This window comes from Symphalangus syndactylus, chromosome 16, assembly GCF_028878055.3.
Source record: "Symphalangus syndactylus isolate Jambi chromosome 16, NHGRI_mSymSyn1-v2.1_pri, whole genome shotgun sequence".
Lineage (NCBI taxonomy): Eukaryota > Metazoa > Chordata > Mammalia > Primates > Hylobatidae > Symphalangus > Symphalangus syndactylus.
In genome coordinates, this window is record NC_072438.2 from 54,527,624 (window position 1) to 54,554,250 (window position 26,627).

At 40.7% G+C, this 26,627-nt stretch overlaps 1 protein-coding gene across 2 annotated transcripts in view; it reads right to left on the minus strand.

Moving 5' to 3' along the window:
* Positions 1-1,120: 1,120 nt before the first annotated feature.
* CNGA1 (cyclic nucleotide gated channel subunit alpha 1) overlaps positions 1,121-26,627 on the minus strand; it is an 87,755-nt gene continuing 62,248 nt past the window's right edge. For both annotated transcript variants that reach the window (XM_055246738.2, XM_063619494.1), the window contains exons 2-9: positions 18,039-18,159; positions 16,836-16,952; positions 15,298-15,360; positions 8,854-8,895; positions 8,664-8,771; positions 7,298-7,405; positions 6,029-6,135; positions 1,121-2,973 (exon numbers count right to left, since the gene is read on the minus strand). In XM_055246738.2, coding sequence (XP_055102713.1) covers positions 1,565-2,973; positions 6,029-6,135; positions 7,298-7,405; positions 8,664-8,771; positions 8,854-8,895; positions 15,298-15,360; positions 16,836-16,952; positions 18,039-18,157 — 2,073 coding nt within the window. In that variant the 5' untranslated portion in view covers positions 18,158-18,159 and the 3' untranslated portion in view covers positions 1,121-1,564. The remainder of the gene's footprint in view (positions 2,974-6,028; positions 6,136-7,297; positions 7,406-8,663; positions 8,772-8,853; positions 8,896-15,297; positions 15,361-16,835; positions 16,953-18,038; positions 18,160-26,627) is intronic.

Here is a 26,627-nt window from a genome sequence, read left to right on the forward strand (position 1 = left end):
CTCTAAGCCAGGTATGTAACCCTCATTCTCCCTATCTTACCATATCTACCTGGTATGGGTAGCCAGTAAGCCTCTTTACACCGTCTTAGAGGTTTTTATAACAGGCAAGAAAAGGCACAGAGAAAAAGAACAAAATGCAGATGAAGAAGTAATAACAAGAAGAAGAAGAAAAAGAGGAAAAGGAGAACTTGTGTCAGACAGAAATACGTCGTGGCATTGTACACAACGCACCCACTCCAGGACTAGACATTTCTGTAGTGAAGAAATACTTGCCAGCTGATACTGAAGGAACAGCCAAGATGAATGGAAACACAGGACTTCAAAGACATAATGTATAGTTCAGTGGATATTCTACTGGTACAATAGAATAAAATATACCATCGGCATACCCCAATCAAGGTCTGTTTAAGTATCTGAAATGTCAAATTAACAAGAAGCCATCTTTAGTCATGTCATTATAGATAGGGATAGAAATCTTCCAGTGATCTGTGTTAAGAAAGGTTTTTTTGAGCCACACCTGGGTTCAGCAGAAGATGGCTGATTGATTAGCAATGTTTTCCACATCCACACAGCTGCCAGATCGTTTCCTTTTCTTTTCTAGAACCATCCTCTCATTAACTCCTTCCTGGTTCTCTACATGCATGCTTCTCAATCCTGGGGTAGAGCCCAGGATTCTGCATTTCTGAGAAGCTTCCAGGTGATGCTCATGCTGGTCCCCAGAAATTTCAAGTCGCCTTTTTTAACATTGTGACAATTTCCCTTGTTAATCACCCAGAAATATTATTACTTTATCCCTTTTTCTTACTGCTGGCCGGGCAGAGAAGTAAAAAAATAGCCACTGCTGTCAGGTCTTAATAATCAGAAAAAATTTAAAGTTTAATATAAAAGATTCCTAAAACATTTTGTGATTTTCAATGTAATATATCTCTATATTTATGTGTGCATATATATATATTCATAAAGTCTGATTTATCATGCTTTTATTGGTAAAAAGTTTCTCTCAACCACTCTTTCTCAGTCCTAGACTACAAAAATGATTGATTTTCCTTAAAATGACCCTGAAGTTCTGAAAGATCCTAAACTGCCTGCTAAATTATCAAATAACTCATTTTCACTACAGTTGCATAATTAATTTTACTTTATTGCAGTCTAATTTTTAAAAATGTTATCCCAAATATGATGTACATGGTAATTCTCAGTTACTTCAAATACACTTCACTCAACAATGGAAATGGCATGAAAGTGAGGGATGCTTATTCATTTTTATGAAGATTATTACATAAAACGAGCATATGTGAGAAAATCAGAAGATACAGACACTGACAAGTTAATCAGTTTATATCTTTGCACATTATCAGTTGTGAAAAATCCCAAGATATAAAGCTTTTTTAATCATAGTATCTCTCAGAGAGGGTGGGGGCCTTGTACCTTGCACCAAAGCACATTTTCCTCATGGAAAAATTTCCCAACTGAGTCTTCCTCTTCTTTTAAATTTTAGTTGATGTCAATCACAGGATCAAAAGGATCATGAGGCATGTCCCTGTTAATGACCAGCTTTTCGGTTCTATGTAGAGTCGATGGGCCCACTTTCTTCTCCAGTTCCCTCAATAGTTGAAAATTCTGTGTCAATAAGCGGTTTCAGAAATTTCTCAATCTTGGTTAATCTTTGTTTCAGTTTCTGCTGCATGGACTCATACTCAGCCAAGATTCGGGCAAACCTTGTTTGCAGGAGGTCTACTGACCCCTCCATTCGAGTAACCTTCTCTTCAAGATCTTTAGGATCACTGCCAGCATTTGCAATGTTTAGATCCAGTAGACCATCTTTCATTAAAATCTGCTTCCCTTTCTCTTCCAGCATAGTTTTGGCATCTGGGTACTCAGTTAGAGCTTCCATGAGGTCATCTTTTGAGAGACAGAACAGGTCTGAGTAGCCAATACTTTTAATATTGGCAGTTCTTCGATTGCCGGCTTTGCTCCCTTTAATGTTAAGAATGCTGATCTCACCGAAGTAGCTGCCATCGCTCAATACCACAAACTGAGTTACTCCATCATCTGCCACCACAGCAAGTTTGCCTTCCTTGATAATGTACATCTCTCGTCCGATATCCCCTTTCTTGCAAATATAATCTCCAGGACTGTAGACTTGGGGTTGCAATTTCAAGACCAACTCCACCAACAGACCAGCTTCACAATCAGCAAAAATGCGTACCTTTTTTAATGTGTCTAAGTGAACGTTGATGGCAATTTCTGCTCTTAGTTTATCAGGTAGATACTTTAAGACTTCTTTCTCATCAACTGTTTTTTTGTTGGTCCACAGGTAGTCAAACCATTTAATAACCCTCTTTTCCATATCTTTGCTTACATTTCGAAAATGCATATATTGCTTGATAGCATCAATTCTTGCTTGAAATTCTGCTCTGGCTGCATTCATGTTGGAAATCATAGAACCTATGTTACCAACGATGGTAGCAAAAATTAACACTCCAATGAGGAAATCAACCACCACAAAGACATACTCAGAATCCCTCACAGGAGGGGGTGTTTCACCAATGGTAGTTAAAGTCAGTGTAGACCAGTAAAGGCTGTATACATATTTTCTAGCCAAACGGCCAAATTCAGGATCATTAATATCAGGGTAGACCCATGTATCATTTCCAAATCCAATAGCTTTAGAAATAGAGTAGAACACACATGCATTCCAGTGGATAATGATGACGATATACATAACAAGGTTGGAAATCCTGAAGATGTTTGGATAGTTTGTCCTTGTTTCTGTTCTCTGGAAGAACTCAAACATACGAGAGAACCGTAACAACCTGTTTAATCTAATTTCTGGATAGTTCCACCCTAACTTAAAATACAGCAAATCAGTTGGTATCAGTGACAGAACATCAAGTTTAAATTGCAAGTTGGATTTATATTTATTTATGAGTTTAAGTTCTTCCTTTACCAGCAGTCCTTGTTCTAGGTAACCTAAAATAGAAAATAAAATCAATTCAGTGTTTCTCCTTTTTATGTCATCGTGAATTTTTGTGAATAACTGTCAATTAACTTTGTTGAGGTCAAAAGAAAAATTCATTTTCAATAAATATGCCTTTAACAATGTAATAAGATACAAATACCAATAAACCTATGACTGTAGAAAATATTCTGCTGCAGAAATAAAAGGTAAGATTTTGGCCAGACAGCTCACGTCTGTAATCCCAGCGCTTTGGGAGGCTGAGACCCAATATCACTTGAGCCTGGGAGTTCGAGGCTGCAGTGAGCCATGATAGCACTACTGCATTCCAGCTTGGGCAACAGCGAGACCCTGTCTCAAAAAAAAGAAAGAAAAGAAAAGAAAAGAAAAATTTGTAAGTGCAAAAGTGAGAGTGTACGAATCTCTCGAGGTCTATCATCTCCATCCAGGTAAAGCCATTCCTTTTATGAGTAGCATTCCTGTGATATTGTGAGATATATATATATATATATTTGGTCCCTGGCACAGAACTCTTAAAACTCTTGTAATTTCCCAAGCAATATGGTTACTAAGTGCTTTTTTTTTTTTTTCCGAGTCAGAGTCTTGCTCTGTCACCCACGCTGGAGTGCAGTGGTGCAATCTCGTCTTGCTGCAACCTCCGCTTCCGGCTTCAAGCAATTCTTCTGCCTCAGCCTCCCGAGTAGCTAGGACTACAGGCGTGTGCCACCACACCCAGCTAATTTTTGTATTTTTAGTAGAGACAGGGTTTCACCATATTGGCCAGGCTGGTCTCGATCTCCTGACCTCGTGATCCACCTGCCTTGGCCTCCCAAAGTGCTGGGATTAAAGGCATGAGCGCCCTAAGTCCATCTTTTGTTGTGGTATTTGGTTCTTGACCCCAGTTCCTGAAACAGAGCTCTTTATCCCTTGATATTTCCTGGGTGATAGAAATGTCTTTTGTTCTGGCCAGGTGCAGTGGCTCACACCTGTAATCTCAGCACTTTGGAAGGCTGAGGCAGGAGGATCCCTTGAGTGCAGGAGTTTGAGACCAGCTTAAGTCTCTATGATACTATTTTAAAGAAAAAAAGAAAGAAAGAGAGAGAGGGAGGGAGGGAAAGAAAGAAAAGAAAAGAAAGAAAGAAAAAAGAAAGAAAGAAAGAGAAAGAAAGAAAGAAAGAAAGAGAAAAAGAAAGGAGAAGAAAGAAAGAAGAAAAAAAGAAGAAAGAAAGAAAGAAAGAAAGAAAGAAAGAAAGAAAGAAAGAAAGAAAAGAAAAGAAAAAGAAAGAAGAAAGGAAAGAAAGAAAGAAAGAAAGAAAGAAAGAAAGAAAGAAAGAAAGAAAGAAAGAAAGAAAGAAAGAAAGAAAGAAAAAGAAAAGTGTCCTTTGTTCTAATGAAGCAGCTCTTGGTGAGGTCCAAGATGGGGCTGGTCACCAGAAAGACTAAGTTATGTTTAGAAGCTTGGAACTTTTACCCCAACCTTCTTCATCCAGGAAAGGGAGAAGCACTGGAGACTGAGTTAATAGTCCATCATGCCCCCATGATGAAGCCTCTATAAAAAATCCCTGAACTATGGGGTTTGGAGGATTATCAGGTTGGTGAACACATCTATGAACTCGGAGGGTGCCACACCCCAGTTCCATGGGGACAACAGCCCCTGTTCTCATGACTCTTCCCTACTTTGCCCTATGTATCTCTTCATCTGGCTCTTCATCTGTATTCATTATCATACCCTTTATTAATATAATAACGCAGTAAACGTAAGTGTTTTCCTAAGGTCTGTAAGTTGTGCTAGCAAGTTACTAGACCCACGAGGGAGCTGTGGGAACTCCAATTTATAGCTGGTCAGTCAGAAGCACAAGTCACAACCCGAGACTTAACGATTGGCATCTGAAGTGGGGAATCATCTTGGGAGACTGAGCGCTTAACCTGTGGGGCCTATTCTAACTCCCCTCGAATTCAGTTAAATTTTAACCCAGCTGGTGTTACAGAATTGCTTGGTGTGTAGAGGAAACGCCATATACATATTGGTGACCAGAATTGTGTTGTATTGAGAGCGTAGTAACATACAATGGGTTGTTGTTTTTTTTCCCCACCATACACAGTTCGTGGAAGGTTTCCTGAACACGCTAGCAATGTGCCTAATAGCCCATGCCAGTGCCTTGTCAGAATCCCAGCCCTACCCTGGACGCTTGGGTACTTGCCCTGTGCTGTCTATTTTGCATATTCTTGCCCTCCCTTCAATGTGAAGCATAAGTGTCCTTTCAGGCTGCATTTTCATCTCTCATTCTTGTTCCCTTAGACACTTGGGATCTTCCCTCCTATGCTGTTACCATGGGCTTGTGTGTTTTAAACCCAGCATTTCAGCCCTCTGATACATTACACTAGGAAAGGGATTTGCTCCTTCTCCTAAACTGGCTACCAAAGCTACAAATATGACAGAGTAAGTGGAGCATTGTTCCAGAATACTAGTATTTAGAGAATGTTCCATTTTACATAATGATTCTTAAAAGGTTATAGTCTGTGTATACCGGTTACATTTGCGTGTGGAGAGTGGTGTAGAAACAATAAGCTTCTACCTACTTAACAGAAATACTTCAGAAGCTATCCCCTCTGGTCAATAATATCTCACCATAAACCACAAAGCTGAGTTAAGTGCATTTTTCCTCCTTCTTATACAATTTTGAATATGGCTCTGCTGAGGGCAATGACATTTTTTCCCCATGACTCTTTAAATTATCTCCCTGATAGGTAGCAATTACTCTTCCCCCTATATCTGGCAGAATATTTCTGCTCTCTGTATTCCTCTCGCCTGGCACAAAACCTCCAAGATAATGGAGGAAAGCCACAACTACTGGTCAAAAAGTTGCCTGGTAACTTCCTCTGAACCAGCTGGAGTCATCTAAGCCTGTGAGTTTATACATCGTGACTCTAGCTGTCGCCTCTGCCTTTTTCTCTAGAACAGATTTTTGTGAGTTTACTTCGAAGAATACTTGGATTAGGAAATGTCAAATGACAACGCTAGAGATAAAAGCATGAAATTTTAAAATATTCAAAACTGAACATATTTACCTGTCCTTGTTCGTACAAACATATCGATTAAATAGACTATGTCTGATATGTAATCCAAAATGAGCCAATATTCTAGGTAATCAGATTGAAGTTCATCAAAACATGCTCTATAAAAAAAGAAACACTTGTATAAATAAAAAAGAAATGGGAGCCAATTTCAGTAAAAGTTCTCTTTGTATATTTTCTTTATCATGATGAGAAGCACAGCACACTCAGGCTAGGAGAGGTCCTTAGAGTCCTTTCATTAACCACGGCTTTCCCGAAACTTTCCCTCAGTGGTTGGATTTCGATCCTCACCCTTCTGAATTCCAACATCCTTTCCATGATACTAGTCAGCTTAGTAAAAACATCCCGTAAGAAGAAGTGGGTTGAAGGGTACAAGTGTACAGTAAGACAGAAGGAATAAATTCAATGTTTGATAGCAGACTATACTTAACAAAAATGAACTTGGGTGATGGACACTGTAAATACCCTGACTTCATCACTATATGCATTATATGCAAGTAACAAAATTTCACAGGTACCCTATAAATTTGTACAAAAAAACTTTAAATAAATTAAAAAAATAAATGGCCTAAAACTAAAATAAAAATATGTTGGGTGAAACACATCAATCACCAGGGTCATATTGACTATCTGTACCCAAAATGCTTTGGGAAATTGTGCTTGGTCTTGGATGAGTGAGATGTTTACCATCTAAAAGACACTAAATCCTTGATCTTTTTCCACTATTGGCAACATTTTTTTCTCATAGGTCAAAGAAAATAGTTTCTCCCGATGTTCTAGTTAAGTTATTATACAACCAAAAGTTTAAAAGTCTCCCCTTCCAACAACAGACACTGGGGTCTATTTGAGAGTGGTGGGTGGGAAAAGGGAGAGAAGCAGAAAAAATAACTATTGGGTACTGGGCTTAATACCTGGGTGAGAAAATAATCTGTGCACCAAACCCCTGTGACACGAGTTTACCTATATAACAAGCCTGCACATGTACCCCCGAACCTAAAATAATAGTTAAAAAAATTAAAATATAAAAATCTTCCCCTGACCCCTCCATGCATCCCAGTACTGCAGACCCAATTATACTGAGAACTGAAGCACCTCCTCCTGATCCCAGGAAAACACACTGAGAATAATCTAGCCTCTCTTTACCACCTGCAGTAGAGAAAGGAGGTGTGTCCTAAAGGGCTCTAAGTCGAATTGTTTAGTCAGTGAACCTGGAAACTAGAAATGGGGTGAGATCCACAAAAAAAAAAAAAAAATTATAGACACCTGGCAATAACCATTGTCCAGTTGTACATAACAGGTAATGTGATGCAAAACAGCCAGTTGTAATATGTGTTTCCTGAGGGATCAATAACCACAACTTCTTTCTTCTCCCTAGCAGCAATTAGAAATAAAGGGGATAGTTACCAAGATACAAGAACATTTTTATTTACCATATTAAACATCATTATGCCCATCAACTACAATTAATGACGTGGAAGTAAGCTGGAGAAGCTCACTCTGCAGAAGATTAGCATGGCATAAGAGCACTAGTCATAAGAAAGTGGTTAGTGAGGGGTGGATAGATAATGAAATGACCAGTCTTATATGAAAGCACACATTAGGTTTTTACTAAAGCCGTGGTTTCACTGCGATGCTGCAGTCAGTTGTATAACCTCAGCCACTGAGAGGGAATAGTGGCATAGATCTGGGGTCCCCAACCCCCAGGCTGCAGGCCGGTACTGGTCTGTGGTCTGTTAGGAACCCGGTGGGCCACACAGCAGGAGGTGAGCTGCAGGGCGAGGGAGCTTTACTGCCTGAGCTCGGCCTCCTGTCAGATCAGCAGCAGCATTAGATTCTCATAGGAGCACAAACCTTATTGTGATCTGCGCGTGCAAGGGATCTAGGTTGCACACTCCTTATAAGAATGCAATTAAAATAAAAATTAAATTTTTATTTCAGTTTTTAAAATGATTGTAGGATCCTAGAAACCTAATCCTCCTTGGAACCTAAATATTTCTCAGCGATAAGTTATCTTCACCAATGCTTAGGGAAGAGAATTAACCCTAGCAGTGAAAATTCTTGAGAGAATTAAGAATATGGATGAAACTGGAAACCATCATTCTCAGGAAACTATCGCAAGGACAAAAAACCAAACACCGCATGTTCTCACTCATAGGTGGGAATTGAACAATGAGAACTCATGGACACAGGAAGGGGAACATCACACTCCGGGGACTGTTGTGGGGTGGGGGGAGGGGGGAGGGACAGCATTAGGAGATATACCTAATGCTAAATGACGAGTTAATGGGTGCAGCACACCAATGTGGCACATGGATACATATGTAACAAACCTGCACATTGTGCACATGTACCCTAAAACCTAAAGTATAATAATAAAAATAAATAAATAAATAAATAAAGAAAGAAAGAATAATGCTACCATTGCTAATTTTAGGGAAATTAGAAAAAGTTTTAATTCACTTCTGAAAATTTATGTTAAATGTTTATTTTTCAATGTTTAAAGACATTTAGTCTTTACACAGGGCTCTTTACTGTAAAGTTTCTTTCTACTCTGTATTATGGAAAATCATCCCTGCATCTAAAACCCATCACAATTTCATTCTATTTCAATGCCACTAAAAGTGCTTACTCTTCTTTCTTATCTTTGCTTTTCTCCTCTTTCTTTTTCTTCTCTTTGTCCTTTTTCTTCTTTTTCTTCTCCGGGTCATTTTTATTTTCGTTTTTATCATCTGATTTGCTGAAAAAATTAAGAAAGTAGTATTAAAATACAGAAATATTATGGGCAGAAAAATGTGGGGTAATTCTTGCCAAAGTCTTACCTCTTCTTTTCTTTTTTCTTTTTCTTTTTATCTTCTGGTTCCCTAAAGAAAAGAAATTATGTATCTGTCACATAATCACAGTCTTCCACTCTTATTTACTTTCTTTTTCATCGAGCAAAAGTCTCAGCCTTGCATTCAAAGACCTGCTCCAGTGCTCAAAACCCATCTGGTCTCTTACTGGAGATTTCTACCCCAAAAAGTGGGGGGTGGGGCAGACGATTATCCAGATAATAAACAAAAACTTCTAAGCTAATAGATGTGGGAAATAGAACCAAATGGAGATGAATAAAGGCATAAAACTAAGAAAAATTTAAGAAACAACAGCCCCCTGAGAGTGTATTTCAAAAGTGTTAATGTATTAAAAATAATATTTAAAATGTAAGCTTCTTGACATCATTTACATTTATCCTTGAATAAAATCATTGAGAATTTTAAGAAAATGCCATCAATTTTCTTTAGACGGGATAACCCTGAACTGAAGTCATTTTTCATGAGTAATCAACAAGCTGTCTGGTAATATGGTGGAATCTCAGCTATTAGAATAATTTACCAGATTTAAGGCCACCTTTTTCCACATAAAATTTCTTCTTGAGTGGAGATTGTGTAACTAGTGCCTCTTTCTACAGTTAGCTTTCTCTATCCGCAGGGAATAGATTCTGAAGTCAGACAGACCTAGGGTTATAGCAGGCTGCCATTGTCAGCTCAGATGTCTTAGGAAATTTCATTAGCCAGACATGAATGAACAGGCATCTCATTACCACTAGGATAGTCAGAGATGGCTTTTAAAGGGAGGTAGGTCTAGAGCTAGGCCTCAAAGTATGACTAAGAGTTGGATTTGAGAAGAAGAGAGAGGATGTTAGAGCAGGAAAATTTCTAAGTGCAATGGACTTAATCTGGGTAAGAATGACCCAGCAGAAGTGGAAAGCCTCTGTTGAGAAGAAATGGAAGATAAGATTGACAAATGAGGTGAGGCTTAACATCTAAGATGGTCACGTACAAACAGGGACAGAACAATAAAGTTGGATAAGGAAGAATTTGCTGCTATGGGAGTACACTTCTATGATTCAAGATTTGACAGCCTAGCATGGATCCTGAAGAATGACGTCGACACACTACTCAAATGGCTCTTGGAAACCTGGAAAAGGTAATGGCCCACACAAAATGAAATAAACATTAACACCATGGCAGATGGTGGAGGAAGGTATCAAAAGACTCAGAAAAGTGGCATCTTGAAGTGGATACACCGTTTGGAAGATAGCCTACCAGCTAATTATGTTCCCAAAGAGGGCTCAAAGGATGCAAAAGTGATGTGGAATGGGCTGGTGAGAGGGGCATTAGCAGCTTTGAGACGTTCAGTGGTACTATCCTCTGTAGGCCAGGGCTGATGGTGGGAAATGCCGTTACAGAACTGAGTTCTCGGAGAGCAATAGGGATAATAGGATCTAGAAATAACTGAAACTAATGGCAGTGCTCACCCATCAGAAGTAAGGTTGGTCCAGTAATTATAATGAGCATTAAGGTGGGTATGGTAACCAAGGGGCTTAACCCATAAACAGCTATGGAGGAGGTTAATAGACAGATGGGAAGCCTATTAGCTAGTTAGGGTATTATTTAATGTATACAACCAAAACGAATCAGGAATGAATAATTAGGAGGTTGAGGGCAACTTACTCCATCAAAAAAAAATCAGAATCCTAGTAGGGCACGGTGGCTTATGGCTATAATCCCAGCACTTTGGGAGGTTGAGGCGGGAGGATCACTCGAGCCCAGGAGTTCAAGACCAGCCTGGGCAACATAGTGAGACCCTATCTCAAAAAATAAATTCATTCATTACATTTTAAATTTAAAAAAAAAAGTCAGAATCCTTTGAACAGTTCCAGACCTAAGCCAGTACTTAGACCTAAAACCACTGACTACAGGAGAAGCCAAGACCTATGAAGAAAGACTCTGCAGCACTATGACAAATATATTCCAGTAACGATTTCCCTAGTCTTTCTCCTAAAGAACCTATGGCCATTACTTAGATCACTGTACTCTGGGGGAAAAAAAGAATACCTAGATACATTGAAGACTGTTTGGCACAGGATCCAAGTTGATGTTGACACCTAGCGACTGAAGCATCATTGTGGCCCCCTGTTAAACTTGAGGGGCATATGATGGACTGGTAATAATAGATTCCTGGATGAGATATGACTTATGGTGTTTCCACTGGGTCCACAGACCCACTACTATGTGATCATTTCTCCAGTTCCTAAATGTAAAAGTGAAATGTATGTAATTCTTGAATATAAAAGTAGAATGTATATAAGTTCCTGAATATAAAAGAGAAATGTATATAATAGAGAAATGTATATAATTGTATAAAATCATGCATAGAGGAGTGGTGGTCTCTCCTAATTTACCCATGTAATTTATCATCTGACTCCCACAAAAACCAAATAGATCCTAGTGGATGGCAGATAGACTACTGCAAAATCAACCAAGTAGTAGCCCCAGTTGCAGCTGACATGTCCTATGAGGAAAATAACACAGAGACTCACTCTGTGATCATTTCTCCAGTTCCTAAATGTAAAAGTGAAATGTACATAATTCCTGAATACAAAAGGGAAATGTATACAATTGGTCATCGGCAAAACTCCCACCCCTACCCCACTAGTTCCTTGGCTTGTGAGGAAAGAGGGGTAAGACCAAGGAGAAGCCCTTAAGCTGCTTCCCACCTTCTGGCCAGAAGCAACATTGCATCCTGGGGAGAAAAAGAAATGCCATCCTTTAAGACCTAATGCATGCAGGGGTGGTGATCCCTCTTCATTTCCCCATGTAATTCATCCTCTGACCCCTGCAAAAACCAAATGGATCCGAATGGACAGCAATAGACAATTGCAAAATCAACCAAGGGGTAGCCCCAATTGCAGCTGCTGTGTCACATGTGGAAAACAATGCATTCACTTGATATACACTGCATACCTAAGGTTCTGGCTCAGTCATGTGAATGTCATTTTTCATTACTATCAGGAAAGAGGATCAGACATAGCTCATACTCACGTGGGGTGACAAACCGTACACATCTACACTCCTTTCCAAGGCTATATTAACTCTCTTTCCTACTGTCCTGACAGTCTTGAGGGACCTGGATCACGTGGACATTTCTCAGAGCACCACATTAGTCCACTATATCTGTATCAATGGCATTCTGTTAATCAGACCCTGAAATAGGATTACCTAACCATGGGACATAAAATGAATGCCCATCATGAGATGGATTCTGTCAGAAACAACAATTCATAAGGTATCAATCTGTCATATGATGAAGTAAGATACCTGGGATTGAGTATGAATCAGAGGGAATAAGTAAGCTGCCCAGGCAGGTGGCTCAGTACCCTTCTTCTCCTTCTTTTTTTTTTTTTTTCAAGGAGTCTTGCTGTGTCACCCAGGCAGGAGTGTGGTGGCACAATCTCGGCTCACTACAACCTCTGCCTCCCAGTTCAGGTGATTTCCCCTGCCTCAGGCTCCCAAGTGTCTGGGACTAAAGGCGTGCACCACCATGCCTGGTTAATTTTTGTATTTTTAGTAGAAATGGGGTTTCACCATGTAGGTTGGCCAGGCTGGTCTCGACTCCTGACCTTAGGTGACCTGCCTGCCTTGGCCTCCCAAAGTGCTGAGATTACAGGTGTAAGCCACCATGCCCTGCCTTCAGTACCCTTCTTTATGTCATTTTCCACATTAGAAATTTTCATTCATTTCCCACTATGTCATTTTCCACTCAGCACCTATTTATCAGCCCCCACCTGTGGCCATATGTGGGGTTCTTTAAAAGGAGCTGATACAGCATGCTGCATAGACGTGTCAGTTTAGAATGTGGATGCAAGCCAAAATGGGCTGTATCTGCACCACAGCCTCACTTAGAGGTGGTCTTGAAAGACAGTGTGAGGTTAATTTCCCCAATGGCACAGCTTCAAGCAGGATACAGTCATCTAGTTTGTATGGAAAAAGAAATAGCCCAGGCGGGGTCCAGTGGCTCATGCCTGTAATCCCAGCACTTTAGGACGCTGAGGTAGGAAGATCACTTGAGGCCAAGGAGTTGGAGACCAGCCTGGCCAACATGGCGAAACCCCACAAAAAATACAAAAATTAGCTGGGCGTGGTGGCGCATGCCTGTAATCCCAGCTACTTGGGAGGCTGAGGCAGGAGGATCACTTGACCCTGGGAGATGGAGGCTGCAGTGAGCCAAGATTGCACCACTGCACTCCAGCATGGGCAACTGAGTGAGTACCTGTCTCAAAAAAAAAAAAAAAAAAAAAGGAAAAAGAAATAGCCCAAATTAAGAATATACAAGTGTACAAGGACTCATGGGCAGTCACAAATGCCTTGACTGGTTGGTCAGGGACCTGGATGGAAAACGATGGAAAGATCAGGGAAAATATTTCAGCAGAAGAGGCAGACTAAATAGACATATTATGAGTGTGAGCACAAAGTTTGAAAATCTTTGTTTTTATTTGTTTGCTTTTGCTCTTAGTGAATCTGCCTGTTACAGAGACCAATGCTATGACTCCAAAACAGTGCTTCCTCCTGAGGAAAGTAATCAGTCATTTGATGGCAAGTTAACTAAATTGGACTCCTGACACCATGGAAGGGGCATCAAATATATTGATAAGAACTGACATATATTATGACTATTCATTTGCTTTTTTGCCACAGGGCTTTGACCAGTGCCATTATTTAGGGGCATATGAAGCATGATCACTAATATGAAATATTGCTTAACATCACTTTGGACCAAGGACCCACTTTAAGGCAAAGAAAAATGTGGCATTGGAACCTGAGTATGGAATCCAATGGTCCTATCATATGCTGCACACCTTTGTCAGCTACTGACATGACAGTTAAGGAGTGACCTTTTGAAACCACGGCTGAAGTGCTATCACAGGGTTTATACTCTAGGAAGAAAAGGTGCCATCCTCTAGGATAGCGTATATATGCAAAAACAATGATCATTTTATGGTTCTCTATGCCTGTATAGAATGCACTGGTCTGGGAACTACAGGGTCTAAGTAGGGGTGACAAATGCAGGAAAGGTGTGTTTCCCATTCTTGCAACTTAAGGATCTATGGATCTAGAGGTCCTGGCTTCCAGAGGGGTGATGCATCTGCCAGGGATTGCCAGAGTTCCATTAAACATTAAGCTATGGCTACTTCCCAGCCACTTTGGGCCCCTCATGCCCAACAGGCAAGGAAGAGAGTCACCACACTGGCAGAAGTTATTGACCGTGATCATCAGAAGTAGGCAGTGCTGTATACAATGCAGGGAGGGAAGACGTATTTGCATCTAGGTGGTCTTTTTGTATTTTCCAGCCCAGTTTTGGTGGTAAATGGGCAAGTACTGTAGCCATGACTCAAGAAGGGCATGGTGACCCAGGGCTCAAGTCCTTCAGGGATGAGTGTCTGTATTGTTCCACCAGCTAAGCCATCTAGACCAGCAGACGTGCTGGCCAAGGGTGAGAGGACCCTAGAATGAGTAGAAGTGGAGAGGGTGAAGAATTTCATTTGAGGCCTCAAAACCGCCTGCAACCGCCAGAGACCTTAGTTTAATCCCATTAACTTTACTCTTATAAGCTTTCTCAGGAAAAAATAACCAGGATCCTGGAGTAGGTAGTCCCACATGGGGTGAATTTTCTATACAAACAAAACGGATCTGGGCAGCACACGGGTGGGCTGTACAGTGGCTATGCAGGTCGTGCACAAAATTCAGGCACTCATTCCCCACTTGCCAAGAGTGTTGGTTGCTGTCAGCTCAGTTTTTCCTCTCCCGTGGCTGGCCTTGGCTGAAGGAAACCACCATGCTCCATCCAGATGGTTATGCTCCATCTTCTAGGGCCTTTTTCCAATAACTGTGCATGGGCACAAAGGCCCAAGTCTATTACCTAAACAGGGACAACTCTAAAAGGTCATCCCTGCTCCAGGGATCCCCATAGAATCACATTGTACATCAGCTCTATTCTCTGAAGTTCGACTTCTCCCTCTGCCCAATACTGACCCCCAACTCCCTTCCCGATATTGTTCCCAAGACCATTCCCAACAAACCTCTGCATACAAGCCTCCATCTCAGAAACTGTCTCCTGAGGAACTTCACCTAAGACACATTGGCTCAAACTGGAAAGGAGTAATATGTTTCACTTATTTTTGTCAGTCACTCTATTCACAAAGAAAGTCAACTGCATGAACACTACAGACATGATTTTTTCTACATGTATTCAAATAAATGAATGAATAAATACTACTTTTCAACAAAATGATAAGACTATCATTGCCATTGTATTAGATCATTTGATTAATAAATATTCATTTGATTAATAAATATTTCCTCTATAACAGATTCAGATATATTCCTACCTTTTCACTGGTTTTCTTTAAAACCAAAGCTTTGGTTTTCTGTTGTAAATATACTTACTGGTCCTTATTGCTGCTGTTGTTCACATTAAAAAGTGCAATGGCACCAGGCAGGTACTGCTCCCTGGGAAATGAAAAACATGCAGTGAAATCACAATAGTCACCATCTGTATAATGTCCATGGTAAGCAAATGGTCTGAAAAAACAAATTCTTTTCCATTTCTATTCAATACTAAAGACTATCTAGATGATAGTTCAAAAACATATTATGAAGCATAAAGCATAAAAGTATATCCTGAGCCTCCATGAAGCATGACTTGCCAAATGCCAGTGTCTTGAACAAACATGGTGATATGGTTTGGCTGTGTCCCCACCCAAATCTCATCTTGAATTATAGCTCCCATAATCCCCACATGCCATGGGAGGGACCCAGTGGGAAGTAATTGAATCATAGGAGTGGGTGTTGCCCATGCCATTCTCGTGCTAGTAAATAAGTCTCACAAGATCTGATGGTTTTATAAAGGGCAGTTCCCCTGCACATGCTTTCTTGCCTGCCACCATGTAAGACACGACTTTGCTCCTCCTTTGCCTTCTGCCATGATTGTGAGGCCTCCCCAGCCATGTGGAACTGTGAGTCCATTAAGCCTCTTTTTCTTTATAAATTACCCAGTCTCGGGTATTTCTTCATAACAGTATGAAAATGGACTATAATACACATGGTTAGTAAATGCATATCAGTCAATGTTCATACCAAGAATTAGCTTAAGTGAACCAACCTCAATGCCAGTAACTCCCAACAAGAGACCTAAGACTGTTAGGGAAAGTAAGATGAGGAGAAAAGATAAATAAAAACAATGGGAAGGCTGGAGGTAGTCAATGAGAAGAAAAATAGGAAAAAGGAAAAAAGGGGGAGGAAAAAAGCAAAGAAAAAGTAATTATGTAAAACAGGTGGAAACCCCAGCTCCAACACCAATACCACACCACACCCCTTCTGCAATCTCAAGTCCGGTATCTGAAGTTTTCACAACTTCTTTATTTCCTACTAAGGATATTTTTGCTTTTCTCTTCTAGCACCTCTCTCCAGTGCTCTATTTCCTAGAAGTAGGACCAAATGGGATGGAGCATTTTAGAGAATAACAGCCAACCCTCTCACATGTACTTGCGTCAGGACCCTGAAAGAAGGATCAGAGAGAAACAAGAAATCAGAAAGGACTGGGTTTCTTAAGGGACAGACCCCAATGGGTCTCAGGGAAAATGAAGCAAGAGTGTTTACAACTTGGAACGCCACGGCCATAAATAATCATCGGGCAGTGGCAATATTTCCCAAGAGATGGCATGGGTAAGGAACAGAAGTAACTCCTCCTGAGATCCCACATCATGTGTAGATAGCAGAGGCATTTGCCAAGCTTGCTCCAAAACAACAGTTTACAAACCCATTTATGCCTAGTGTTTGATTATTGGAACGCTAAGCATGTGGGAGTTATTTCTATCCTACTGCTTAAGGTCATCACCATGATCTGATTGCAAAAATTCAAAACACTGCAACCTTAGGCATAAATGGTTAAAAACAGGCACCAAGGGATGGATCATACTGCTCACCTCTGTGATGGTCCTCCCTTTCTGAGTGACTTATAACTAAAGGAACCCCTTGGATGAGGGTTTTCATTCTCTGATTCTTCAGATATAGAGGCACTGTCATCATCCTCAGAAAAGGAGCTACAGTCCAATAGGAGGCAGAGAGAGATGAGTTAGTGTTTTCAACCACTGCAGAGAAGCAACATTCCTCACTAGGGGGACAATTGCCTCACCTCTTTTCCTTCCCTCTCAAACTAACACACATAACAATTTTTAGTTAGTGTGAAGTTAGAACTATACAGAATACATAGAATTATATAAAATATATGCATAATTCAGTAAAATGCATTTAACTAAGAAACTAGTTTCTAGGTTTTCCACATTCCTATTGTTTGATGCATTGGTTGATGTTAATATTTATCAAATGGCAAGTGTGATATCTGGGACTTAGATCATATTATACCTTTGTGTGAACTAGTTTTCTAACTAATGTTTCCTCTCACTAAAAGTAAATTCAACCACATTCATATACGTTATATTCATTTATAGGGTAAGCACTTTAAATTATACTTTTAAATCACGTTGCTAGCATTTCATACTCTGAGTACTTTTCATATGTATCTATGGCAATGTCATCTCTTTAGATTCAAAATGTCACTTGAGGAAAAGCCCTGCCATTGACTAAAGAAATGTTTGGCATAGGTGCTTAATAGGTGCTTCCAAAAAAGTGACTGGTTCAGGCTGGGCATGATGGCTCACGCCTGTAATCCCAACACTTTGGGAGGCTGAGGCAGGCAGATCACTTGAGGTCAGGAGTTCGAGACCAGCCTGGCCAATATGGCAAAACCCTGTCTCTACTAAAAATACAAAAAGAAATTAGCCTGGTGTGGTGGTGCACACATGTAGTCCTAGCTACCTGGGAGGCTGAGGCAGGAGAATCACTTGAACCCAGAAGGCAGAGGTCGCAGTGAGCTGAGATTGTGCCACTGCATTCCAGCCTGGGCAACAGAGTGAGACTCCATCTCAAAATAAATAAATAAATAAATAAATAAATAAATAAAATCTATGTTCATTTGTTAGACAAGTTATGCAGTTCCAAAGTATAAATAAATTTGCTAAATACATTACAAAGTTCAAGGTTACAAATTATAAAGCTAAATTGAAATTAAATCTAGTTAAAGAACTGTAGCTAATAATAAAAATGCATCGGAAAATGTTTGGATTTACCTGCATGCTCCATTTTCCATCCTTCGTATTTCCTTTTCAATATCTGGTACAATCACATTGGGCATGGTTAGAAAAGACTGCTGTGTATTGATAATATTTTTCTTCATGGATAGTTTCATATCTGAGGAGAAAGAAGTCTTATTAGTGGAAAGGCTATTTTTATATATTTACATATATAATCAAAAGTTTCACCCTACATGTTAGTCTGTCCTCATGATGCTAATAAAGACATACCTGAGACTGGGTAATTTATAAAGGAAAGAGGTTTAATGGACTCTTAGCTCCACATGGCTTGGGGGGCCTCACAATCATGGTAGAAAGCAAAGGAGAAGCAAAGGCACATCTTACATGGCAGCAGGCAAGAGAGCTTGTGCAGGGGAACTCCCCTTTATAAAACCATCAGATCTCATGAGACTTACTCACTATCATGAGACTAGCATGGGAAAAACTCACTCCCATGATTCCACTGCCTCCCACTGAGTTCCTCCCATGACACAGGGATTATGGGAGCCGCAGTTCAAGATGAAGTTTGGGTGGTGGGTACACAGCCAAACCATATCAACCCTACCATTTTTCTAAGACTGTATAATACCATCTGTTTGCAGTTTTACATAGGAATTATTCTTTAATAGAATGCAGGCATGGCCTATTCCCCTAATTTCCATTGACTAGTTTTTTGTAAAAAATTTTTTAATTTAAGAATGTACCAGATGTATAAAACATTTATAAATTTGGATTTATCCCAGTTTTGAAATGCTCAAGCAATGTAACTGTAGAACAAAACCATAGGGACCTCGCATACCCATCAAGCAATTAAATAACAGTAAAAAGCAGTAGATGTAATGGAGGTAATCTGCTGTGAATTTCTATAGGCATTTAGACAAAAAGGGTCTTGAGTAGTATTCAAACTTGAGAGGAAATAAAGATAAAATGGATCACATTTTCAGCAAGTCCCCTAAATTATTCCGATGCATATATACCCAAGCAACATATTTTGAAAACACTGGCCTAAACTTTAGTCAGGGCATATTATTTCCTCAGCTCAGGTAGAGGAGGCAGGGTGGAATCTCAATTACTTTCCAGCTGCTCCCAGCATAGGCCATGCCCCTTTGGCTGCTGTCTGAGACACTGCCTTCTTCACTGGCTTCAGCTTCCGTTTGTCCATGATTTCTGTTTATGGTCTTCAGGAAGGATCCTCTCTCCAGTTTGAGGGAACCCACCTTGAGAATGCCAGTAACTGATAACGGGAAGGGGGACAGGGAAGTGCTGGGTAGAGAAGAGTGGGGTCCCTGGCGAGGGCTCCACACGCAGGCCTTATGCCCTCGGACCTAAGGGAAAACAGGCACTCCTGTTTTCGCCCCAATGTTGCATTTTCCGAGACCACTCTGGCTGCCACGTCCCCCCCGCATCATGTGCCCATATAAACCTGAGACCTTCGCGGGCACACACACAAGCGGCTGAATGTCGAGAGGGGCAGAGGAACAGAGTGGCAGAGAATGGCAGAGAGCGGCGGAGAGTGGTGGAGAGCAGCAGGGCGGCACGGCAGAGAAGGAGGGAAGAGGCGTCTGAACATCAAGAGGAGTTGCGTCCAGAACGGCGGAAGTCCAGGGGAAGATTATCCCCACACCCCTCCACCTTCCCGGAACTCCAACTCCCCGTCCCGCCGAAAGTCACCTCCACTGTTCAACAAAGCCTCCGCAGTCATCACCTTTCAAACAATTCATATGACCTGATTTGTCCGGGACTCGGGAAAAGAATGGAGGTGTGGAGGTTAACACTCAGCTGTCCCCGCACAGCAAGGCTAAAGGAGCTCACTCTGACACATGCCCACCTGGGCCCTGGCACCTTTCCGTCTGCGTGCTCCCCGTTCCCTCAGGGGTTTGAGCAGCGGCGGGGGAGGGGACCAAACAGGTGAGCCACACCCTTGCCGCACGTCCTGCAAGGGGAATCAGAAAACCTTCCCATTTTATAACCACATGAAAGATGACATCGCCTGCATCTTCCATGGCTTCCAATACTCGGTGCCACAATGGTTCTGACTGCAAAGTGGAGAATGTTCCTCCCCTTAATTCCCTACTGGCCTTGATCAACTAGGCGTGGAGTTTGATACCTGCCCTTAAAAGAGCCAGCCACTTAAAGAACGTACTTCTGTTCAAAACGAGCACATGTGAGGCACCCCTTCAGGGATTCCCTGGAAAACCTCGCGAGCCTCTTTGAGTGGGGGTAAAACTGAAGGCCCTCTGGGTGTAGGTGGAGCTGAAATTCTGTGCCTTTGATGACTATGCAAATTTATTTGGATCCAAAGACTCCATGGGCCCAGGGACCTTTAGGCTATATTCAAACAGGGCTGCTATGTAAAAGTACCCACCGATACAGCTAGACCAGTTGTTTATAACCATCCTTTACAACTATCCTTTTCTGATAGTTAAGTGCTCAACGACTGTAATAGTTGTTAAATATTTTAGTATCACTTTTTCCTAATTTTATTACTTAACAGTTTTGTGCATATGCCTCAGTGACTCAATTAGGATATGAATTCTTGGAATCCAACAAAATTTCTTTTTCTTTCTTTTTTTTTTTTTTTTTTTTTGAGACAGAGTCTCACTCTATCACCGAGGCTGGAGTGCAGTGGTGCGATATTAGCTCACTGCAACCTCTGCTTCCTGGTTTTAAGCTGTTCTCCTGTCTCAGCCTCCCAAGTAGCTGGGATTACAGGCGCCCACCACTACGCCCGGCTAATTTTTGTGTTTTTACTAGAGACGGTTTCGCCACGTTGGTCAGGCTGGTCTCCAACTCCTGACCTCAGGTGATCCGCCCCCTTCAGCTTCTCAAAGTGCTGGGATTACAGGCGTGATCCCCACCTGGCCTGTATAACAATTTTTTTAATGCTTGGGCTATGTTATGAGAACAGATTATTACTAAGGTACAAAGTGGTGTTCCGGCTGCAGTTCCCTGCCTGAGCCATGCTGTTTCACACCTCTGTGCCTTTGCATATGCTCTCCTTGGGCTTCAAAAGTCCACTTCTCTTGGGTCCAAATAGGTGTTATCCATTGCTCAAGTCCAGGCCTCTGACTCCTCGCCCTTCACCTAGGTAATTGCTTCCTTCTCTGCCACTGCATTTTGTACATATTTCAATTATTTTCCACTTGCTAAATTGTTACACACACCATCTTCATAAGGCTACAACCTCCTCTGGAAGGGAGACTTTTGTAACCACAGCAGAGTGCTTGCACGTAATAGGTACTCAAGAAATGCTTATGGCATGAAGAAATATTGTTTTGTGTTTTAAAAAGCTATACTCACGAGGCATTTCACTAGAAGTTATAAAAACTCACTAAATTTACGATGACTTTGAAATGGTTCTTAGGGCAACAGATATGGTGAATTGGCCCACATCATCCATTCTTCTCTCCTTCTAGTGTGCTTTCATGATCTGCAAAAACTGGAAGAGCTAAAAATCTACATTACCCAGTCTGCTTTGCAGCTCAGATTCTGGATGGCATTTACAGCACTTAGGTTTAGTCAATTAAATGCATTTGTATGAGATTTGGAAGGTGGAAGTGAGGTGAAGACAATGGATCTTCCATTTCTGCTATGGCTGCCAGCAAGAACGGGCAGGGACACGCTGGATATTCTGAGGCGGCTACCCCAGTCTGGTTACTAGCATTCCTGATGCCAAAGGAAGGACATCCAGTTTATGCTGGAATACATCTAGCAGGAGCGGGGTGACTGTTGTGCCAGGTTGCAGTGCAAGTGGCATTCTTGAATAAACAGTTCCAGTGGGAGCTTCCTCACTGCCCACTTTCAGGTTACAATAGAGGAAGAAACTTCCCTGCTGGCGAATCTGGGATGTTGTTCTGGGGTTATGCCTATGGCTCAGCCCACAGCCCCAGCCCTTCTAGTGACTCTTAGCATCTATTTCCAAGAATTAAAGCTCTTTCTCTTGAAAAAGGCCAGTGTACAATTCAGTTTCTGCAAATGAACAAATTCTTCCTGATTTTCGATACATGAAGTGCTGTAGAACATTGGAAATGGTTGCCAAAATGAGGGAGAGGAAGGGGAAGGAAAGGACAGAACAGGAAATGTGAAAGAAGAGGAAGGAAAAGGGAAGGAGGGAGTGTGGGAGAGGTGATAGAGAGGAGAAAAGCAGAGCACATTCCCAGACTTTTTGTTGCTATTGTTGTTGTTCGAAGAAAATTTAGGAGAAACATTAATGGTCAAACTGCCTTTTTTGCTGGCATTTAAATATCTACATTATAATAAATTCCAGAATTTACTGCAAATTTTTATTTTTTTATTTTTTTATTTATTTTTAGACCGAGTCTTGCTCTGTCACCCAGGCTGGAGTGCAGTAGCACAATCTCGGCTCACTGCAACCTCTGCCTCCCGGGTTCAAGTGATTGTCCTGCCTCGGTCTCCCAAGTAGCTGGGATTACAGGTGCATGCCACCATGCCTAGCTAATTTTTTTGTATTTTTAGTAGAGTCGGGGTTTCACCATGTTGGCCAGGCTGGTCTCGAACTCCTGACCTCAGGTGATCCAGCCACCTCAGCCTCCCAAAGTGCTGAGATTACAGGTGTGAGCCACTGCCACCAACCTGCAAATTTTTACATTAGTCTAACCTTTCAAGATGATAATATTGTCTCCTTAAATATATTCATGGATCTTTTATTGAAGTGAGCAAAAATCACACGCTGAGCATGGTGGCTCACACCCGTAATCCAAGCACTTTGGGAGGCTAAGGTGGTAGGATTGCTTAAGGCCAGGAGTTCAAGACTGGGCAACATAGCAAGATCTCCATCTCTACAAAATAAAAATAAAAATAAAATATTCGCCCAGAGTGGTGATGTGCACCTGTAGTCCCAGCTACCTGGCAGGCTGAGGCAGGTGGATCACTTGAGCCTTGGAGGTCGAGGATGCAGTGAGCTGTGATTGTGCCACTGCACTCTAGGCTGGATGACAGAGAGTGACCTCATCTCTAAAAATAAAATTAAAATTAAAAATGGAAATGAGAAAATCACTGATATTTATGCCTCAAGTCCACAAGCACTAAAGGAAATTTGAAGAAAGGTGAGTTTAGCAATGATAAGAAACATCTTTATGCTATTTAAAAGATGTCCCACCAGATACAGAACTGAACTGACCAGATACAAATAGTATTAAGATTTCAAAAATTCAGAAACCTTGATTAGCTTTGGCCATTCTCCTATGTTCTAAGCATTTGATAATGTATCAGATAGATGTGTTAGTAATTTTTTTTTTTTTTTGAGACAGAGTCTTGCTCTGTCACCCAGGATGGAGTGCAGTGGCGGGATCTCAGCTCACTGCAACCTCCACCTCCCAGGTTCAAGTGATTCTCCTGCCTCAACCTCCTGAGTAGCTGGGACTACAGGCACGTGCCACCACGCCCAGCTAATTTTTTGTATTTTTAGTAGAGACGATATTTCACCGTGTTAGCCAGGATGGTCTTGATCTCCTGACCTCGTGATCCGCCCACCTCAGCCTCCCACAGTGTTGGGATGTGAGCCACCGTGCCTGGCCGTGTTTATAATTTTTATATACACCTCTGTTTAACAATAACTTTGCTCATGCTGTTCCTTTTGCATGGAATTCTTGACACTTTTTGTTCTCCCAGGAAAAATCCTATTTGGCCTTCAAAAATCAGTTCATATATGCCCTGTGTAAAGACATCAGTGAGGCCAGGCGTGGTAGCTCACGCCTGTAATCCCAGCACTTTGGGAGGCCGAGGCAGGCTGATCACCTGAGGTCACGAGTTCAAGAGCAGCCTGGCCAACATGGTGAAACTCCATCTCTACAAAAATACAAAAATTAGCAGGGTATGATGGCGGTTGCCTGTAATCCCAGCTACTCGGGAGACTGAGGCAGGAGAATTGTCTGAACCCAGAAGGGGGAGGTTACAGTGAGCCGAGATCGCACCATTGCGCACCAACCTGGGCAACAAAGTGAGACTCTACCTCGAAAAAAAAAAAAAAAGACGTAGATGACTTGGGCACAGAATCCAGCACACCCTCCTTTTTGTTCCCACAGTTCTGTGCGTCTACCTCTCTACACACTGGCTACTACATGGGTACTGATACATCCACCTCCCCTGCTAGACTGTGAGCTCTTCAGAAAAGTTCATGCAGGAGCTCAGTAAATACCTGACATTTACTAAAGCTTTTTAGCATTAAAGTGGAATGAATTCTGCACCAAGTTTTAACTGAGTACCTTAAACATAATTCATTATAATTATTTCATTTTTCATTTAAGTAATACAGAAACATAAGTAATAAAGTTAAAGCTACAAATAAATTTATTTTTATTACAGAAATAAAATCACTTGCCATAACAGAATTACTTTGATTGTTTATAGAGAAATTAACAACGTAAAGAAGAAAATGTTTGTGAAGAAGATTTTATGTGATCAATCAACAAAGACATGAAGCATGGAGATTTTGAGAAAGGTCAGGAAACTATAGAGAAAGACAGGTATAAGTCACTGGGGAGAGAGTTGGTGGCAAATGTGGGTGCTGGTGCCCAACAGCCTCACAAAAACTATCATGCTTAATCAGAGGCAAAGGGAATATTATGGAAACTCAAAAGAAATGAGAAATCAATAACAACAACCAAAGGTACACACTCATCTAAGAGCCTTTGGACCACCAAAAATATATCAGATTTAATTAGTCCCACTAATTCCATGTTCACTTTGGAAACTTGAAAACCTTGTGGCCTGAGTGTGCAAATAAAGTAAATTACCATTTTAAAAGTACATGGAGAAAAAAAGAAAACTCCACCCCTGCCTCACACCACCACAAAAATTAATTCAATATGGATCACAGACCTGAACACAAAAGCTAAAATTATAAAGCTTCTAGAATAAAACATAGGAAAATAGTCTCATAACTTTGGGGTAGGCAAAGTTTCTTAGAAAGGGCACAAAAAAGACACTCAATCTAAAAGAAAAAAAATTTTTTTAGACAGTCTCACTCTGTCACCCAGGCTGGAGTGCAGTGGCGCCATCTCGGCTAACTGCAACCTCCGCTTCCTTAGTTCAATTATCTTGCCTCAGTCACATGAGTAGCTGTAATTACAGGCACCCACCACCATGCCCGGCTAATTTTTTTGTATTTTTAGTAGAGTCGGGGTTTCACCATGTTGGCCAAGTTGCTCTCAAACTCCTGACTTCAAGCGACCTGCCCGCCTTGGCCTCCCAAAGTGCTGGGATTACAGTTGTGAGCCACCACATCTGGCTCTAAAAGAAATTCGTGATGCATTGGATATCATCAAAAATTATAAACTTTTGCTTATCAAAAGACATATAAGAAGATGTAAAGGCAAGCCACAGATAATCATATTCACAGTACATTTATCTGACAAGACTTATATACATAATATTTATGAAATTTTATGCAAATCAACAATAAAAACAACCCAATAAAAATATAAACAAAAATCGTCAACAAATCCTTCCTAAAAGAAGATATAAAAATAACTAATAAGCGCATGAAAATGTGCTTAACTCATCTGGTCAACAAATAAATACAAATTAAAACCACAACAAGATACTTTTTCACACCTAGTACAATGGCTAAAACTTAAAAGACCAACACCCCAAATGTCACGCATGTCACTGGTGGGACAAAAGATTGTGCAACCTCTTTGGCAAACTGTTTGGCAGTTACCTACAAACACACAACTACTCTGTTTCTCACTAATTCCACTATATGTATTTACTCAATTTAAGATGGATCACTGACCTAAACATAGAAGCTAAAATTATAAAGTTTCTAGATGAAAACATAAGAAAATATCCTCATGACCTTGGGATAGGCAACACTTCTTAGAGAGGGCACAAAAAAGACACTAAATCTAAAATAAATTTTTGATGCATTGGATATCATTAGAATTCCAAACTTTTGCTTATCAAAACACATATGAAATGAAATAATATGTACATAAAAACACTTGTACAAGAATGTTTTCATTAGCTATATTTATAGAAGTCCCAAACAGGAAGCAACCCATATTTTCATCAATAGAGGAATGGATAAACAATCTGGTTTAAAAAAACAATGAAATACGTTTCAGCAATAAATAGAAATGAACTCCTGATACTTCCAACAACAGGGATGAATCTCAAAAACATGAAAGAAGCCAGATATAAGAGTATATGATGCATAACTACATTTATACACAATTTAAGGACAGGCAAAACATTGGTGATAGAAGTAAAAATAGTAGTTGTCTAAGAGGGGTGAAATTTACTGAAAAGGACAAAAGCGAACTTTCTGGAATGAAAATTGGGGAAGGTGGTTACATGAGTGTATATATTGATCAAAAGTCATGAAATTGTACCTTTAATATATGTGCATTTTACTCACAGTATGAAAATTTTAACCTCAATTCTTAAATACAAAAATATTTGCATCAAAAATATTAAGAAGTGCCTTGACCTTGGACTTCTCAGACTTCAGAATGGAAAAAAAAATTCCTTTTCTTTGTAAATCGCCCAGTTTCAGATATTTCTTATAAGCAACAGAAAATGGACTAAGATACATCGAGTTCTCTCCTCTTTGAAGCTGTCTTC